Source organism: Eumetopias jubatus, unplaced genomic scaffold, assembly GCF_037043125.1.
Source record: "Eumetopias jubatus isolate StellerSeaLion01/CBP00866 unplaced genomic scaffold, mEumJub1_p1.0 scaffold_13, whole genome shotgun sequence".
NCBI classification, from domain to species: Eukaryota; Metazoa; Chordata; class Mammalia; order Carnivora; family Otariidae; genus Eumetopias; species Eumetopias jubatus.
In genome coordinates this window covers 25,890,718-25,904,479 of record NW_028274819.1, presented here as the reverse complement: position 1 = coordinate 25,904,479, position 13,762 = coordinate 25,890,718, and the positions used below count along the sequence as shown (strand labels likewise).

Here is a 13,762-nt window from a genome sequence, read left to right as displayed (position 1 = left end):
TGAATTATTGGCCACAGAGACAGAGGCTTAGTGAAAATTAGTGACCAGGAAAGAGTGGCCTAGCTCTGCCATCATGTATGGAACCAAATTCGGGCTATTCCCAAGCCCTTCTCTCAAGTCCATGGAGAGGAGTTTGCTAGGTGTGTGGTGAGAAATAATCTGTGAACATTCTGGCTGAGAAGAGCTAGTATTACCTAGTTAATTCCATTTGGAGATTTTAAGAGAAAACTCTCAAGGTCTCAAAGTCTCAAAGAGCTGGCATAAAAAAGATCCCCTTGCGGGGTCAGCAGAAACTGGGCCACATCTATCACTACGAGAGAGAGACGCTGGAAGGAGCAAACTCTTCCGGGAATTGATTTAATGGTTGGGGTTACAGTAGAGCTCAGAAGCAGTTTGGAGGTTACTGGGGAGAGAAATGAGTGCTTCAAGAAGAAAGAGGCCAGAGCCAAAGTTTTATCTTCACTTATTGCAATACTTGATCATTGGGACTTTCCAAAGGCGGTGGGGCGGGGGTGGGGGGGGGGAAGTCACCTTCTCCACCCTTAGAAGACCAAGGGATTTGTACATGGGAAGTTTCTCAACACTCTAACTTCCTTTGGCTTTCCAGAGCTCAGTCTGCAGCTGCCCACCCATGTCCAGCTTCCATGTCATTTCCCTCTGTCAATGATGCCTCACTACAATCACTTACTGGAACTGGGGCATTTTGCTTGAACAAAGCCCCCTTATACTTGGTCATTGGGGCTGTGAGAGTAGTGAGCTGTGTTGAAACTCCCAGTGCAGCCCAGGGTCAACATGACTTCCCAGAATCCACTGAGAATCCAGAAACGGACCATGAAAGTCTTCTGAATGATTCACCCCAAAGTTTTGGCCTCATTCTTCATGGCCTTAACCTCCTCCAGAGTATGTAGAAGACTGTGGGTTCACTTTGGCCCTGGGGCTTCGGAGACAGAGTATGGTTGGGAAGGTCCTGAAAGTTCACACATATCTGGGCAGTGGGTGAAGAGGGGCAGATCCGGGGTGGATGCTGAGGATATTTACAAGCTCTCCCCAGAGGAACTGACCCACTTTGTCCTCTCTCCTTCCTCCTGTCGCCTCACACTGACTGTCAACAATATCTATTGATCTTCCATTGCCTGCCAAACCAGTCAGCTTATCTCCTCCCACCCTCTCACTTACTCAACCTGTTTCCTGCCAGGCCAAACTAAGAAGATCCCTCACTGAAGCTGCTGCTTTTCAGTGCCTCGACAATCCTTCTTCTCTGCCTCTTTCTCTCAATCATTCTGCGTAAGGTGTCAGGTTATCAAGTTTAGAACAAACAAACAAACAAACAGGATACCCAGTTAAAATGTGAATTTCAGATAAACAATGAATATATTTCATTTTAGTATAAGTACATCCCGTGCAATATTTGGGACATACCCTACACTAAAAAAAATCATGTTGTTCATCTGGAATTCACCCTTAACTGGGCATCCAGTACTTTATCCGACAACCCTACTAAGGAGACAAGGGCATTTGATCTCCTAGATGGCAAAGTGGAAGGACCACTGAGCTGATCCCCTTCTAACCAGCTCTCCCTCAAGTCCTTAGAAACCTTGCTTGCATGGATCCATCTATTTCTCCTGCCCAGCTTCCTTGTTTCTCCGAGCTTAGGGCCAAATGTCCTTCTTTCTTGTGTAGGGGACATCAGTGTAACAGTGGGTGTGGGGTATGTTGGAGAGTGGCCCCAGGGAGTGGATGGGGAGTAAACTGAGCAAACGGGAGTCACCCACATGATGGGAGTCTGCATCCTCTGCGGGCTGTTTTCTTATTGAGCTCCCCCACTCTCCATCCACCTTGGATAGCGACCGTAGCTTGCACCAACAGAGCACGCAGCATAGGCCACTGTGCCCCACAGGTGCAATCTCATTTAATACTTAGAATGATCTACAAGAGAAATGCAATCCATCCCCACTTTACAAATAAAGCTTGAGAAGTGGAGCAACTTGGCCATGGTCAGGTCACCAGTGAGTGGTCCATAAAGGATCCAAACCTGGTCTACCTGCTGAGCCAAAGACCCAAAACCATGGAAGGCTAGGAAGGCTCCATGCTAGGGGAAAAGGGCTCACTGGAATCCCAAAAAATTAAACAAGGTAATCTCCTTTGGATAAGCTCCTTTTTGGCACCAACACCAACACTTTACACTCCTGATAGCATTGTATTTGTTTAAAGACTGTGAAAGCCAGGGTGGGCTGCCCCTGTGCCGAGCACAGCATTAACACCCAAGGGCAGCTCAAAAATTAAAATAAAATAAAAGCTTAAAAAACGAAAAAATTGGATGTGTAACTTCACGAAATGGACAGAGAAAGAGACTTGCCAACCACACAGAGTCAGGGAATGTGCCCAGTGAATGTTAGTCTGCTCTCTTTTCCCATAACTGACCCCTTGCTGCCATGTCCCCTCGTGGTCCTGCTCACTCTCTCCCTCTTGCTTAATCTCCCAAATACCGGTCTTCGTGACCCTCAGATCGCTCTCTAGAGAGAGCCTCCTGCTCACCTACAGAACAGCAGCGACGGGTTTTCTGAGAAGGGAGGCAGTGCTGCTGAGGCGCTGAGAGGCAGGGAGGGCAGGCCATCATCCCCCCACTGAGGTGTACACCAGGTTGCCTACCTAAGACATTCATGCCGTCCTTGAACTCCAGGCCCTTCTTGATAACCACCTTCGCTTCCTCAGGCGCCTCCATCACAGTCTCGTTCAACAAGGAGATGACAGCGTTGGTGGCATTGCCCTCCTCATCTGACGGAGGTGCCGCCAGGACTTTCTTGGTCACCGTTTGAATCTAATGGAGTGGGGGAAAACAGAAACAGGAGAGGTTTGGTCGCCCAAAGCCCAACCACTTACATGTTTTTAAAAGTTCCCAGTATGTTAACAAAATAATTAAGAAATGTCAAAACAAGGTTACAAAAGTTGGGGAATATTTGATATGTCTGTGTTTAACAAAGTGGTGTTTTATCACATAATACAGTGGGAAACGATTGTCCTCATCACATGATAATTACAGGATTTATAACTCATTTGTAATGAAGTGTGATCCAGTAACGGGACACAAACTTCAAGGTGGGGGACAGACGTCTACTTCTTTTATTCCCATGATGGTAGCCCTGCATCTTGGGAGACAACATCCAGCATCCAACATGGAGGCTCTTCATAATTGCAAAACCAGTTGGACGACCCTTCTTGCCTCTTGGGAAGGGCCCAGGATCTGGTCAAGAGTAAGAGAGTGAGGGTCTTGGCAGGGATCAGGTGATGCTTCATGGTGCACCTGTTTTGCTCCTTTCTGCCTGGTACCTGTCTGGCAGAGTCTTCACAGACTGACTCTCATTTGGGCTCCTTCCAGAGTCATGCTCTGCTGGGCATCTCCATCCGGTCACCAGATGTACTAGATGCCAACAGCTGCCATGACAGGGATGTTGGCTTATACTTCAGAACAAAATGTAAGAAAACCCCACTCCTTCTAGGCAGTGATACCAAGCCTTGCTCAATGTTTCCTCAGCATCTCTGTGCAAATGGCCTCCCAAGAACCTCTCATGCTATTCCTCGACATCTGTGACATCCATTCTATTTTTAAAGGTGCCAGGCACCCTGCAAGCACAGTGCTGTGAAAACTCACATCGGAGCCCAGAGAAACAATACCTCCAAGGGCATTAAAATAGAACTCATGCAGAATCCTAGAATGTCAGTGCTGGTACGTAGTAGGCAACAGATGGCTGAACCCTGAATAGATATGGAAGAGGAGGCATGGGGAACTCAAATGACTTGTCACTCAACACAGAGCTCTTGGCAGAGCTGGGACTTGAACTCAGAGGGCCTGAGTACCACTGAATTCTTCCACTCCCTAAGCCCCATGGATCCAATCCACTGTGCCTGAGCCTAACAGTGAGCAATGCCAAACTGACCAGCTATCCAAAGTGGGAGAGAAGGAGGAGGTGCTCTGTTCTAGCCTGACCACCTGCACCTGTGCAGGGAGGGAGGCAGCTCAGCCTGAGTGTGCAAGGGGAGAACAGGAAGCTCATGGCCCTCTTGGTCTGGGCAACATTGGCATGAAGAAAGAACACAGGAATGATCAGAAGGGAAGCTTCTGTGAGCAACAGAGTCATGCTCCCAGGGGAAATGGGAGGACCAGAAGCCAGCTGTGGACCTGTCCTGGGAATGCTAAAGAAGCCAAGGCTCGAGTTCAAAAGACTAATGGCCATGGTGGTAAATAAATGGTGGCTCTCGGGATCAGGTGGGCAGCCAGGTGCTTCATGTTTGACATCTATCATCTCTTCTGTCAACCGTAGCCCCTCAAGGCTCACAGGGCTAACTAACTGCAGGGCAGACAGCTAGCTAGTTGCTGAAGCAGGATTCAAAAGGAGTAATGTTTGACTCCAAAATCAGCTTCCAAACAGCACGGGCCAGTGGCTTAAGTTGCAGGCAAGTTGATAGGGATACTGGAACACAGGCCTGGTTTCTGCCTGAGCTCTTGATCTGAGCCTATTTGGGTTGGACAACGCCATCTAGGTGCCAACTCCAGTCTACCTGAGTCCAAGCCACCAGGGTCTCTCACCTTAGAACCTACAAACGCCTGCTCACTGCCATTCTCACCCCCCTTCTAGTCTACCTGCAAACACCAGGTATGTCTAGCTACCCAGAGCTTTGTCTACATTCAGAAAATAGAAAAACAGTTGTCTCCCTGCCTAAAACTCTCTTAGAACAAGTACCCGAGTCTGACCGTGGCCTACCAGGTCCTGCCTGAGCTGGACTTTGCTTCCCCCAGCTCACTCTACCTCCCACACATTGGCCTTCCTTCTCTCTGGAGTCACCTCGGCTTGGCAGGCCTCCGCCCCCAGTCCTCCGCCCAGCTCAGCCCGTCCCTCACTGTTTCAGCTCAGGTGTCTCTCCCAGTTACTGCAGAGCCTATCATCCTTCCTGCAGCGCTCAGAGTGCACTTATCTTAATTTTTTAAATAGCTTGTGTATTTACCTGATGTTTGTTCTGGTCTGTGTCCCCCACCCCTGGAATGTAAGTAAGTTCCCCTGGGCAGGGACCCAGACTGTCTCATTGCCTGTGGTGTCCTGTGCACCGTGGAAAGCCTGGCACCCAGGAGGTGCTCAAAAATACGGAATGGACGAGCAAACACAGATCACTGGATTCCCCAGAAGACCCTTGTGGTCCCTATCACTGGGTTTGATGGCATGTGGTCAGGCCACACCTTACCGCCCATTGCTCTCCTGGAAACCTCAGCCTGGTTCACCTCCCTGCTCTGTAAGACACAGGGCCTGCCACCTGGGGAAAGGCAGCCTATGCTCTGGGGACATGCACCTTCCTCCTTCCATCCCTGTGTCTAACTCTGGTCGTGAGGCCCCCCTACCCCCCAGCCAAGACAGGCTTCTTGTTGTCACGTTCAGCTGCATCCCAAGGGCACAGAAGGCATCTCCTGGGCACCCTCTCTCTCTGGTAATGCGATGTCACTGTACAAGGATTCCTTCTCTCTGAGCCGTCTTCAAGGTCCCCCTGAGCCCATGGATTGCTCCTAGTTTAAGACCCCTTTCCTCTAGGCTGCCTGGAGTCCAGCTTAAGGAATCCGCATGCTCCCTTACCCTGAAGTAAATAAAAGATCTACACAGGGGCACCTGAGTGGCACAGACAGTTGAGCATCCGACACTGGGTTTAGGCTCAGGTCATGATCTCACGATCGTGAGATGGAGCCACGTGTCGGTGCCCCCTCTCAGCATGGGAGTCTGCTTGAGATTCCCTTTCCCTCTCCCTCTGCCCCTCCTGCTCCTGTTCTCTATCTCTCGCTCTCTAAAATAAATAAATAAATCTTAAAAAAAAAATAAGATTCTGGGGCACATGGAGGGCTCAGTTGGTTAAGCATCTGCCTTTGGCTCAGGTCATGATCCCAGGGCCCTGGGATCGAGCGCCGCATCGGGCTCCCTGCTCAGCGGGGAGCCTGCTTCTCCCTCTCCCACTCCCCCTGCTTGTGTTCCCTCTCTCGTTGTGTCTCTCTCCATCAAATAAATAAATAAAATCTTTAAAATAAAAAAAATTTTTAAAAAATAAGATTCTGATTGTCCTAACTCAAAGGGACAATGACCCTGGGCTTCGCTGGGGGACTAAGGGTTCACGCCTCATGAATGTTGCCAGCGGAGGGGTGGGTCCGGGGTGGGGGCAGGGCAGGGAATGGCTCAGCCCCCAGTGGCCCTGCCATGGGCAGCTCCATCCGAGACTGCCCTTTGACCAGACAGGTCACCGAGTATGAGCACGGCAACACATGTGTGAGCACGGCTCACCATAGACCAGAGCAACGGCTCCAGGTGCCTGCCTGCTTCAGTCCTGCCTCGCTGACTGGGATGAAGGGGTCTCCTTGTATGGAGCATGGGCACGATGGGGCCCAAGAAGGAGGCCCTGTTCCCCCCCGCTCCCCGGTTCACAGCTATACTTCCAGAGTGCTCTTTTCAAAATATTAACAGTAGACTGGACACCCGGTTGTGTCCATCTCCCCAAAGCAGGCGAATGCATCTTTCAAGTGGGCTAGCAAGGGGGGCAAGCACGCTCTACCGAGGGAGCACCAGGAAGCACCCCTCCCCGGCCTGCTGCTCTTCCCTCCCCAACCAACTTCCCCGGTTGCAATGGTTTCTTTTATTTTTATTATTATTATTTTTTAATGGAGACTTTTTGTTTTGCTCTTTATTGTTTTTTGTTTTATTTTATTTTATTTTTATTTTTTTACTGAAGTATAGCTGACCCACAAGATTACATTAATTTCAGGCATACAACATAGTGATCTGACAAGTCGATACATTATGCCCTGCTCACCCCAAGCTGCCCTCCGTCTCCACCCAACACTGCCACAGTAGCATTGACTATATTCCCTCCGCTGTGCCTTTCTTCCCTGTGACTTGCTCATTCCATCGCTGAAAGCCTGTGTCTCCCACCCCCCTTTGCCTGTTTTGCCTATCCCCCACCCTCTTCCATCTGCCAACCATTGGTTTGTTCTCTGTATTTATAAGACTGCTTCTGCTTTTTGCTTGTTTGTTGTTTATTCATTTGTCCTGGCTTTTAGGTTGCATCTACAAGTGAAATCATATAGTATTTGTCTTTCTCTGACTGACTGATTTCACTTGGCATCATACCCTCTGGGTCCATCCATGTTGTTGTAAATGGCGAGATCTCATTCTTTTTGATGGCTGAGTAATATTCCATTGTGCGTGTGTGTGTGTGTGTGTGTGTGTGTGTGTGTGTGTACACACACACACACACACATCTTCTTTTTCCGTGAAATGCTTTTCTTTAACATGACCCCATGCTATAAGAGCCAGCAAAGTGGCACTGGAAATCAGAGAACACATCCTAACCCAGAGTCATTCGGGCTCAGCAGTGGTGGGCAACAGCATTTTGGGGACAGCTGGGAATGCAAACTTTTCCTCCAGGCAGCCTGTTTCCTAAGTTCATTCTTCTGTGATGCCCTGCAAATGGCTGGAGCAGGTTCTTTGGTTCTAGGTGACTTCCTACGCAGACTAGTGGAAACCGGAGTATATTCTAACCTAACCTGACCTTGGGTCTAGACAACAGGCTGGTAAGTAGGGCCTCGGCAGCTCTCTCAGTGGTTACGCTCATTAGAATCATCCATTTTTTAAAATCATAAGGTTTTATAAAAAATTGATCTGCCTGTATGCAGTTGGTAGGAGTATACATTAATACAAATTTTATAGAGCCATTTTGCAACATCCAGCAAATCTGAAATACAAAACTCTTTGGGAAGACATTAGCGTCCAAGAATTTATTTTTTAGATATACTACACAATCATGAAAAGAGAGAGATGATGCCGGAGCCCTGTTAAATAAAAAACAAGTGCAATGCGGTACATGTAATGCCATACCCCTTGGGTTGAACTTTTTTTTCTTTTTTTAAGATTATGCACACATGTGGGGCAGTTGGTTGAGCATCTGACTCTTGGTTTGGGCTCAGGTCATGATCTCAGGGTTGTGAGACTGAGCCCCACATCGGGCCCCGAGCTGAGCACAGAGTCTGCCGGGGTCTCTCTCCCCCTCTGCCCCGATCCGTGCTCGCACACTCTCTCCTGTTCTCTCTTGCTCTAAAATAAATAAATAAATCTTTAAAAAAAGATTATGCACACATGCATACTATGTATGTGGAAGGAAACAAAATTCCCAACATGACTAGTTCTAGGGAAGGGAAGTGAGGACTTGACTCCTTAGGGGCATCTACACTGTTTAAACTTTTTATAACCCTCATGTATTACTTCCACAATTTGAAAATACCCATTCCCTGGGCCCACACTAGAGATTCTGATTCTGTAGGGCATGTGTATTTTTTAAATCTACCCCATGCGGTTTTGTTATACTACCAATACTGAGACTCCCTGGGCACTCTAGAGGGTTGTGGGCAAAAGCGATAAAAATGTGCCCTTGGACAGCACACAGAGGGGAACCAAAAAACAAGGAAAGAGGTAACAGGAAAAAAAAAAAAAAGGCAAGAAAGGGGAATCCCAGAGCAAAGAGATGCTAAGTGAGCTGGGGAAAAAAAAAAAAGGAAGGTTAATAATGAAAAACAAAAACAAAAACAAAACAAAACAACCCCACGACTTTAATCCCCAAATCCTGCTCCAAATCATCTCATACAAGCTCAAGAGAGAGATAATTAAATATAAGAAAACTGCTCCCCAGGGCTAGTTCACTGAAACACTTCAAGTTATTATCCTGATAACTTAGGAGGTTGGAGGGCAAGAGCATAGGAACTTTGGGTTACCTGTTGAAAACAGGCTTGGACCAGGTTTTCAGGAAAGAGATTCCGAATAAGGTCCAGGAAGGCATCCAGGCTGGACACTTCATCATTCTTCTTCCCGGGCCCCAGCTGCTTCTTGAGTTTGGGGTTCCCCGGGTGGATAGCCAAGACCAAGATGACCCCCAGCACTGCAGCAATGATGGTTGTAGACATGTAATAGACCATGGCTCTCGTGCCCAAGCGCCCACTGGCTTTAGCATCCAGGCCCGACAACCCTGGATTGAAAAGACATTGGAAGGATTAATCCTGTGATGCCTCCGTGAACTCCCCATCCCTGCATACCTAGAACATGGCTTTGTATTACTCAGATGCATTCATGGTTGATTAAACCTCCTCCTACTGAAGATTTCAATCCTGAAGTTTACAGTTCTATTTTTTTTTTTTTTTTTTTTTTAGATTCTAGAGACCTGGGGAGAGTTGATGATCTCTTGTTCAGAGTTTATAAACCTGATCTTGCTTGTTCAGAGTTTATAAACTGATCAGTGACTACTTTTCGTCAGTCCACAATAGTGAGTTCAAGTTGAATATATTCCATTTTTAATTCTGAGATGATGTCCTTCCCACTTATTTGGTATTAAGATATCCTTTCTTTATGAAGTGATGGTGCCAGTACCTGCTGGTTTCTTTCTTTTTTTTTTTTTTTAATGTCCTCACTTAAAAAATGAGAAGCTGGTATAGGGCCTGGTGACTGATATCAAGAGTCTAGCATAGTGATCTAGCACAGCCCTCATTCCTCCAAGGTGAAGCACGGTGGAGACCCACATTTTCCAACCTAGTGCAGGGGCTGGAGAACAAAAAGGTGGGACTTTGTCTATACTGTAGGAGGTCCTGTGATTGTTAGAGGAAATTCCAAGCCAAGTCACAAAAACTCCTACCTTCACTGGGTTTTTTCCCAGTTGTTTCTTCAATTTTTCTACTTCCTGGTTTCAGTTTCTGCTTTTACTAGACAGAGACATTGTAGCACTTGCTGTGGGGGAGGAAGTCATTGGTGTAAGCTTTCCTGAATTGAGCTGACCCATATATGAGCCACTTCTCCTTACAACCTAAAGTCGGATTCTGGCCAACAGATGTTCAGTTTCCTGGCCAGCTTGCCCAGTCTAAGGACTGTTAAGCGGGCATGGAGAACATTGTCTCTGGCTTGCAAATGAGCCTTTAAGGTGAAAGTACAGTGTCGCTCAGTCTGGGGCTGAATGATGAGACCTTGCATTCACCGGGCTCACTGGTCAACCAGAGATGAGACTCTAGAACAACCTGGTTTAGCATCTGAATCTCTTGGTGTTTCCAGAGCCTCACTTCCCTTATAAGGGAGAGAGTCCAGAGGGACAGCTTTCTTAAGGTCATCCCGATGGCACCCAAATATCAATCAAAGCCTAGCTTTCATCCTTAACTCAGAGCTCCAGTCTCTAAACTACAATTTATACCCTATTTGAGCAATATCATTTGGTAAGGAAAAAGCTGCCAGTATAAGCCCATAGAAGCAAACAAATTCTTTCAAATAAAACAATTCTTTCAGCCCAAAACAAGTGAACATGATCTACACATTAAGGGAGCTCTTCTTCCAAAAACCTCGAAGGGTTTCACATCTAGGCTTTATTTTTCATACCCACTTTCCTCTATACCCAGTTAAATAGTTAAGAGAAAATTTCCTTTTCTATCTATTACTTTTATTTATCAGGATCTGAACAAGGTATAATTTGGGAAATGAGAAAAGTATACGTTCAAAATTAAAATCTCTATTGTTTATCATCACTTTTAACATGTGTTTCCTTTTCATCTTTTATTGCTAGACAGACAGATGGTCGGACTGACCAACAGATGGAATACTTTTTTAGGATTGATAATCCCCATCTGAGAGACACGACAACCAAGGCTCTGAAATAAAATGACACAGACAATCACATTCATTCGTTCAACCAGATTGAGATTCGATGGTCAACCCACAAACCAGAGCAAGAGTATGATCCACTGTGGGCCAGGCTCCGGAGAGGTGGTCTTACCTGTGATTAAGCTGGAGATGATGAGAGGGAGGATGAGCATTTTTAGCATCCTCATGAGTATATCCCCTGGGAAGGCTATTAACATGACCACATCAGGGTGGAGAGGAGATGCCAAGCGAAGAAGCCCTCCACACACTGCCCCCAGGATGACACCTAGAAGGGAGAGGGGGAAATATCTGAATTTCTGTTTTGCCTGAGTCAAATGAATAGCTCTAGGGGTTCAGTGACATTGACCTTTCTCATACCTCCCCGTTATATGATGATGAATAACATGTAACGAAAATACCATTGGATAAGTAAAGCTGATTTTAATGACTGGTGAGAGAATATTGGTGTACCTCCGACTAATCTAACAAGCAGCTCTGGGAGGGCCAAGGAGAGCCTTCTCAAGGCTTTATGAGGAGGACATATGGTGACTTGACTAACTTCTTTGAGGATACTGTTCACTTGTACCATCAGAGATTGTCAGCAGAAATAATCCATAGTACCAAGTATTGCTTCCTACCCCCCAGCCTACGCCTGGCAAGTGGCAAGGTGCTTAATGTATTTCTTCTCTTTCTAACTGCATACCAGATAAAAGGAACATTTGATTTACCAAGCTAGTGTGAGTTTCCTTTTTCCTTCTATTTTCTTTGGCTCCCAACAATTTCCCCATGGCTCATTCTCAAAAAGTTTTGTCCTTGACTTCTATGTTCTCTTACATAATCCTGAGACTTGCTTTTGTGGGAGACTTTTATGGGAGATTACAGGACGTCTCTAAAAGTATATAATTTGGGAGGAAACAATTTGGGCAGAGTTGCTGGCAGGAGCCTTTCACTTTGCATACTCGGGGATTCCACAAGACAAACTGGGTATCAGCAAACAGGCAGCCAACATAAAAGATTCTTTTATGAAACCACAAATCAGGTCATAGCACCACTGGCTAAGAGGAAGGGCGGAAGTTCCTGGGTCCATGGGCTATGGTGTTAACTCCAGGGATGTGCAGGGAGGGCTGTGGCCAAAACCCTGATTTTTTTTTACTTCTACAGGAGAAAAACATACTTCTTGATGACCTACGATGAGTGAAATTTCTTTATTCCAAAGTAAGCTTTGGAAACCCCTACCACACCTCTGTCTTCTTTCATTAAGTGAACTGAACTGTGGCAAGCCCGCAGTTCTGACCCCGGTCCACTGATGTCCAAGATGACGGACTCAAAGGAGGAGAAGCCAGGGAGCTGAGTGGGGAAAGGGTTGGAGGTGAGGAGTTGTTCATTGCTTCTGTGCGTTGCCTAAGAGAGAGTTGAAGAACAAGAGGGCTCAAGAAAGGAAATGGTGTGGTTGTCATTACAAGACCCTGCAATTTGCCCCATTTCCAATAAACCCTGGTTGAAAACCTAAGACCAAGATTGTGTCACCAGTCACACCAAAGGACAACCACAGCCTAGGTGAGGTCTGAAGCAAAGGAATCAGACTTTGAAGATGGAACCAGAGCAGATCAAGGCTTCTGAACGAGCCTCTTCCACCCTGACCTCATTAGCTAATGTGCTAAGCTAATCGAAGGTAATGAGGTATTTGTAGGCTAGACCTCTGGAGCCCTCTTAGTGGGGTTTTCAGCACCTGCTGCCTCTATCTTCGGACGCGTATTCCTCTAAATGTGGTATGCCGGCCATCTGCTTAGGAATCACCTAGAAGCTTTGTTATGATGCAGATTCCAAGACCTCACTGCAGATGGCCCAAAGTCTCCATGTGCAGGGCCAGGAATCTGCATGTTAACACACTCACAGGAAGTTGTAAGATCGACTAGAATCCCAAGGAAGAAAATGCATGGCTGGGGCAGGTGAGGGGAAGATTTATCATCAAGGCAGCCATGCCTGGGCAAAGGAGGCCTTAGGGAGGACACGAGGCTTCCTTCCAGTGGGAGGGCTGGCTGTGGGACCCAGCTTCCCCAAAGAGCCCGGAGAGAGCCAGGGAGGAGGGGCGGCACCTGTCACCTACCGAACACAGTCAGTGTGAGCAGGAGATTCTTCCCCAGCTTATCACACAGACGTAAGCCTAGATGCCGCTGCTTCGGTTCCTCTGAGCTGAGATGGCTGTCGTGCATTCGTACCTCCACCTGCTTGGGCATGTTGTTGGCACTGCGATAGGAGCACAAGGAGTGGTTAGAGCCTGCTGGGTGCCGCCCAGATACAGTTGGAGGCGCTCAGGCAAGAGCAGGTGAACAGGCCTCCCCCAGGCACAGCGGGGTATCTGGAACCAATGGTAGGAAAATAAAAACCAGAGCAACTCAGGGTACTCTGAATTCCAGTTTATCTGTAAGCAGGACACCAGGACACACTGAACATCCATGTGCCAGGCACATCTATCCCTACCATCTTGGATCATCACGGTAAAGATCAGGATGCCTCGGTGGCTCAGTCGTTAAGCGTCTGCCTTCGGCTCATGTCATGATCCCAGGGTCCTGGGATGGAGCCCCGCATCGGGCTCCCTGCTCAGCGGGGAGCCTGCTTCTCCCTCTCCCTCTGTCCTGCCTCTTCTCTATCTCTCTGTCTGAAATAAATAAAATCTTAAAAAAAAAAAGGCATACCACAAGAAGTGGTGAGGTTTTTTCCTAAGAGTTGCCTACCATGGTAACTCTGGGAGGCAGGAATCCCTGCCCCATTTTCCAGAAAGTAAACTTGCTCAGGGTCACAAGTCTAAAAGAAATGGAGATATAAACCCAGATATGTCTGCCTCTAAAACCAGAGCTCTTTCATTCTTGTCTCAATGGCAAAAAGGTGACTTCTGAATTACCTAAGATCAGAAGAGTCATGACCTAAGTCATGCTACATTAAAATGCCTCTGAGCTCAAGCTTTCCCCATCCTGGTCATGGAAAAGTCATAAATGTGGGTAGGCCAAGCTTGGCCTCTCTTTTGGCAAGGATGGTTTACCCAGTTTGTTTGTTTGTTTTTTAATTCAATC

General features: G+C 47.1%; 1 protein-coding gene across 2 annotated transcripts in view; it reads right to left on the bottom strand.

The window, feature by feature from the left end:
- Window positions 1–12,931, bottom strand: part of SLC1A2 (solute carrier family 1 member 2) — a 47,810-nt gene extending 34,879 nt beyond the window's left edge. The window contains exons 1-4 of one of the 2 annotated variants that reach the window (XM_088018141.1): window positions 12,799–12,931; window positions 10,825–10,977; window positions 8,792–9,042; window positions 2,650–2,818 (exon numbers count right to left, since the gene is read on the bottom strand). In XM_088018141.1, the coding sequence (XP_087874267.1) occupies window positions 2,650–2,818; window positions 8,792–9,042; window positions 10,825–10,977; window positions 12,799–12,928 (703 nt within the window). In that variant the 5' untranslated portion in view covers window positions 12,929–12,931. The remainder of the gene's footprint in view (window positions 1–2,649; window positions 2,819–8,791; window positions 9,043–10,824; window positions 10,978–12,798) is intronic. The other variant, XM_028087713.2, reaches the window with a different exon arrangement.
- Window positions 12,932–13,762: the final 831 nt, after the last annotated feature.